The sequence below is a fragment of the Populus nigra genome, chromosome 5, assembly GCF_951802175.1.
Source record: "Populus nigra chromosome 5, ddPopNigr1.1, whole genome shotgun sequence".
In the NCBI taxonomy this organism is placed as follows: domain Eukaryota; kingdom Viridiplantae; phylum Streptophyta; class Magnoliopsida; order Malpighiales; family Salicaceae; genus Populus; species Populus nigra.
The window spans coordinates 8,420,809-8,426,266 of record NC_084856.1 but is presented as its reverse complement, the minus strand read 5'-3'; the positions used below and the strand labels follow the sequence as shown (position 1 = coordinate 8,426,266).

The window sequence follows — 5,458 nt, the reverse complement described above, 5'->3', positions numbered from 1 at the left end:
TGATGATTATAGTAGAAAGACTTTGGTATACTTCTTAAAAGAAAAGTTTAATGTGTTTAGTTATTTTAAGAAGTTTAAGTCATTAGTTGAAAAAAAAAAGTGATTATTCTATAAAATCACTAAGGACGGATAGGGGTTGAATTTTGTTCTAATGATTTGAATGAGTTTTGTGAAGATTATGGTATAAAGAGACTTTTAACGGTGTCTAGATCCCTATAACAAAATGACATGGTGGAGAGAAAAAATAGAAGCATCATTAAATAGCAAAAAGTATGCTCATAACCAAGAAGATGCCTAAAATTTTTTGGGCTGAAGCTGTAGATTGTGTTATCTACTTGTTAAATAGATGTCATACTAAAAGCTTGAATGGCATGATTCCACAAGAAGCATGGAGTAAAAGAAAACCAAGTGTCTCTCACTTGAAAATTTTTAGGAGCATTGGTTATGTGCATGTAGATGATCAAGTAAGGACCAAGCTAGATGACAAAAGCAAAACGATGATCTTTGTGAGCTATGACCAAAAGTCTAAAGGATATAAGCTGGTGATTAATAAAGATGTTGAGTTTAAAGAAGAAAGAGCATGAGATTGGAAGGTAAATGATGGTGATAAATGACTTCTTATCGATTCTTGATGAAGAGGAGGAAAGATATGGAGATCATCAAGAACTTATAGTCACATCTCCACAAACATCAATGAGCTTAACTTCTTCTTCTAATGAAAGCTCAAGTAATGGCACTCCACTAAGTCCACTAAGAAAGATAAGGAGCTTTAATGACTTAATGAGATAACTAATCCTATTGATAATGGTGTAACACTATATTGTTACTTTGCTACATATCCTATAGTGTTTGAAGAAGCAATAAAGGATGAAAAGTGGAGAATTGCTATGAATAAGGAGATTGAATCAATTGAGAAAAATAACACATGGAAATTGGTTCCTAGACCAAAAGAAAAGATGCCAATAAGTGTTAAGTGGATCTATAAAAAAAAGAAAAATGTCAAAAGAGAAGAAGAAAGGTACTAGTCAAGATTGGAGGAAAAAAGCTATAGTCAAAAGTAATGAATTAATTACAATAAATTTTTTGCTTTAATCAATAACATTAAAGGTAAGTTATAAGAAATTAAAAACGTGCAAGCCCAAAAGTTAATCTCATTTAGAAAAGTCATGAATCTGGTTGAAGGTTGAGAAACATAAACATGGTTTGGAAAAATAAAATTAATGTTGAGTGCATTGGTGAAACTATCTTTGTTAATTTTTGTTAATGATGGAATATGAATAACATCAATGCTATTAAGGCAGGATATTGTGAAAAGAAAAAAAAAATGATGGCAGTTGATATTGAGGGTCCTAGGCTAATAGGATTTAGAGTTTGTAAAAGTTTTAATATTAGCTAAATGATGAATCCTAGTTAATGTAGGAATCCTTGATGAAAAAAGATTTGTAATAGACTAGTTTATTAAAATCATTATTTAATTAGAATGTTAGATTTTTTTATAAGATTAAGATTTCTTTTGAATATAATTTATTAATTCTAGGAGTTGAGACCTATAAATAAACTTGTAATTAGAAACATGATATACATATATAGAGAGATATAGAGAAGAGCTATAAAGGTATATCTTTTGACATAACTCTTAATAAAAATATCATTCCTTTTATTCTTCTTCATGTTCTTTAGCTTTGTTTTTATAAATTAGTTACCATACTCTATTTCTCTTTTCCAACAATTGCCCTTATGGCAAGTTTTGACAGAAACCATCTGGAAATTAACCATCACCTGCCTGGAAATTGTATCCATTGCCACTTCCTTCAAATCCACAGCACAAGCAACGACATGCATAATAGGCTGATACATCTCTATAGAATTTTGCAGAATTATTGTTAGGCATTTACTTTCTCATAGTGTGCAGTCCTATCACAAGCAGTTTCAATACATTGTCGAAATATCTCTGTCCTCTTTGTTGTTTCACTGGACATGGGAACCAATATTGTAGTATTTTCTTCTGTTAGTCACATCAGGCACATTCAAGTAAAATATGGGATTTGAGTTACGATGAAGCTGAGTTTTGCTATACAATCAAGCCCTTTCCCAGTCAATCGAACATGTTTGAATAGTGAGTCAAGTACCCAAAACCACTAATTTGGGGGGTTTTGTAAAATGGTCCCTGTGATTTTTTTTTCTCAGTTGAACAAGCGTGGTTTCTAGAGAAATGAGAGTTTTAGAGTGGTTCTTCTAAGTTCCAGCACCTGCGAGTTGAGATCATAAGCCAATCACGGGTGATATCCTGCAACCATGCATGTCCCGTGCATCAGATTCATGGTTCTAATCTTCTGAGTTGCTACTTGACCGAGCACGCATCAACATTTCTGATCAGCCTCGCCCGATGGATAAAACGTCTCGCTGTACCATGCATGCGAATTTGTTATTCCAATTTCGGCCAATCAGTACCAGCTAGGTTGATCCATTATATAATTTTTGGGATCATAATGTTAGATACTTGGATCGGATCGAAATGTTGGGGTTATTGGAGACCAGATGCTAAAGCAAATAGTAGGGGGTCTCTGCGTGTGTGTGTCTTTACGAGGATTTTTTTGTCGTCATATTGGATTGATATTTGAGAGTTTCTTGGCTCGAATCTGCATGAGACTGTGATAAAAGCTGTGTACATATAATGGTTCAAAATGCAGTACCGATAGCACAGGGAAAGAAAGATACACGCGTGTATGCGCGCGCACCATCAAGTTGAATGGTAGAGAAATGGTGACCTATCCGAGTTCCGAGTAAGAAAAGAGAAACATTATGGAAGCAGTTCTTAATTATGGAACTCTTTAATTAAAAACATTGAATTAATTCTACCCATAATTAAACCAAGAAATAATGTTTAGCAGGTATAAAAGGAAAATCCAATTAAAGTACGCCACGTATATATATATATATATATATATATATATATATATATAGTATTAACCAAATTTTCTCTACCAGCACCACCATGAATCATTATAAATATTGGGTCCCTTGAGTTAATTTTTATATTCTCATAAATTTGTGTACCATACAAGTTAATTAGTCCCCCACGTACTCATACTCTCTCTCAACAGTCATTTCTTAGCCTTTAATTCCATGATGATGAAGGGAATTAATGAACTCCATCTATTGTTTTCCCGGATAGATAGCACCCTAAAACTTGAAACTTGGCTTTGATCTTTGTCGACCTCATCACTACATAAGTGGCTAAGCCTTTACTTGAATAGTTTAGGAGAGCTTTGGTCTGGTGGATGCAGGAATTTGCAGTTAGGGCAGGCAGGAGAGGACCTGCAAAGCATCACCAACATGTGGCACCTTGTGCACACTGTCGCTACCATTTCTTCCTGATCCCTTTCAGACGCTAACCACGAGGGACGCCGTGTTAGTCCTCCTGAACTCTCCTTATCTCTGCTAGAATCCTTGAACAAATCACCAAAACCTCGGATGGAGCCACCGGAATTCTGCTTTGTAATATGGTCGTTTGCAAACCTTTTCCTTTGTGATTGATCATATGTTAGGTTTAGCTCAAGGTCTAAGCTCATATGATGATCAGGACTTGGTGGCTCGGGGGTTTTCCTTGGATCTCTTGATGTTCTCTTATGGGTCCTTGTATTATAGAAGTGTATCTGCCCTGACTGCATGCAAAAACCAGATAAAAAGATCAACAGTCTAATTTAATTTGATATTTGCTAGCTAGAGTTATTATATTGGTTTGCACACACATGTATGATGATGATACAAACAAATCATACGATATATAATAATACCTGAATATCGAGGCATCTTTGCCACTCCAAAGGTAATGGGGTCTCGCGGTGCAGCTCGATTTCTTCAAAGAACGATTTTGTGCTCTCTGGTTTTGATCTTTTCTCGAGAATCCCTTCAGTTTGCGACTCTTCCCACTTTCTCTTCTTTGATGAATCATCAAGCTCTGGTATTGACTTTCTCCCATTTGGAGATGGGAGTGCTTGAAAGGAGACCATATAGCTACTATACAAAGGAACTTTAACCTTTTCTCACTCTAAAGTGATGCGATCCATATGGTGAAAGACTTGGGTAGTTATATGGGCTGAGTTTGCGTTGTTTGGTCAGTCACATTACTGCAAGGAAGAATCTAATAGGGCAACTTTGAAGGCAAAAGAGCCTACCTATGCATGACGTGCTTTCCATGTTGGCTCTTTGAATTACTACACAGCTCCAAGCTGATCCTAAAATTATGACTAAGATGTGAAAACCTAACCAGCTCTTCTTGGTCATTTGTGCACACCCTTCACCTTGTTCCATTTATATAATTTTTTTAGATTAATGTGAGTGTTCGTCTGATGTTTATGTACATCTTAACTAATCCCACGAACCCTGAAGTTAATGATAATATAAATTTTTAATGGCTCTGAGAGCTTGTGTACATCTTGATTAATCCCACAAGCCATAAAGTTAACGATGATATAAATCTCTAATAATTCTGAGATTTGTGAAACTCAAACTGATAATTTATAAAGAATAAATCCAGAGCCTATTCAATTAAACTGCATCCAGCACCTAACCATTTATATAATTTTACACAGCACACAAGACCTTATAAGTGCCTAGATGCCATTATTTAATCATAGCGACGCGTAAGAATTTTTCAATGGACCACACAGTAACGTCAATTCGCCACACTGAGTCATGCATTGGTAGTTTGGGCGTATTCACAAACTTTGAACTGTTGAAGGTAGTAATTATACGATATGTGGTGCAATTTACTGCAGTTAGATACAATTTAATTACAAATGAAAAATAACCATTAGTTGAAGCAGTGCTTATATTTATATATAGCTCCTAATTGACTGAGAAAACATTAACACCAGCTAGATCGCGTTAGGATCGGAGGACGCACTAACAAACAATATTCAATATGATAGTATCATCAGCTTTTATCCTAGTGTAAACATATTTATTTTTGGAGCCAAGCCAAGCCAAAAGCCAAAAGACCAGAGCCACGATTAGTCTCTTGGTACTAGTCTTTAATTAGAGGCGGTGAGTGAAGGAGGAGGAGAGGTGTGGAGAGGGTGTATTAAATGCAGGAAGGCTGTATACGGTTGAAGGTCGTCTTGAATGCTTAATGATCTTTAATAGCTCATAACTCCAACTTCCACAATTGGGTCGCTCGAAGCAACTAAAACTTTTAAAGCTCTCATCACCCTCCTCAGCTGGCTATTTAATAAACAATCACTTCCCATGAACAAATATGCTTTTAAAGCTCTTAACAGTCTCAACCATAAAACAACTCATGTCTGAGGTGAAGATCGAACTAGTTATAAATTAATAATACACCATCTTAAATAAAAGTTTTTAAAATTCAAACTTGCTAAGTCTACACTATCTTATCTTACACTAAAATTATAATTTTAAAGGAGATATTTATGCCCATGGTCATTTAATCATC

At 35.2% G+C, this 5,458-nt stretch overlaps 1 protein-coding gene across 1 annotated transcript; it reads right to left on the bottom strand.

The window, feature by feature from the left end:
• Positions 1-2,998: 2,998 nt before the first annotated feature.
• LOC133695408 (protein CURLY FLAG LEAF 1-like) lies at positions 2,999-4,135 on the bottom strand. Its single transcript, XM_062117388.1, has 2 exons — positions 3,798-4,135; positions 2,999-3,665 (listed from the first exon to the last, which is right to left on the bottom strand). Exons 1-2 carry the CDS (start codon positions 4,011-4,013, stop codon positions 3,246-3,248), a joined length of 636 nt encoding a protein of 211 aa, XP_061973372.1. The 5' UTR covers positions 4,014-4,135; the 3' UTR covers positions 2,999-3,245.
• Positions 4,136-5,458: the final 1,323 nt, after the last annotated feature.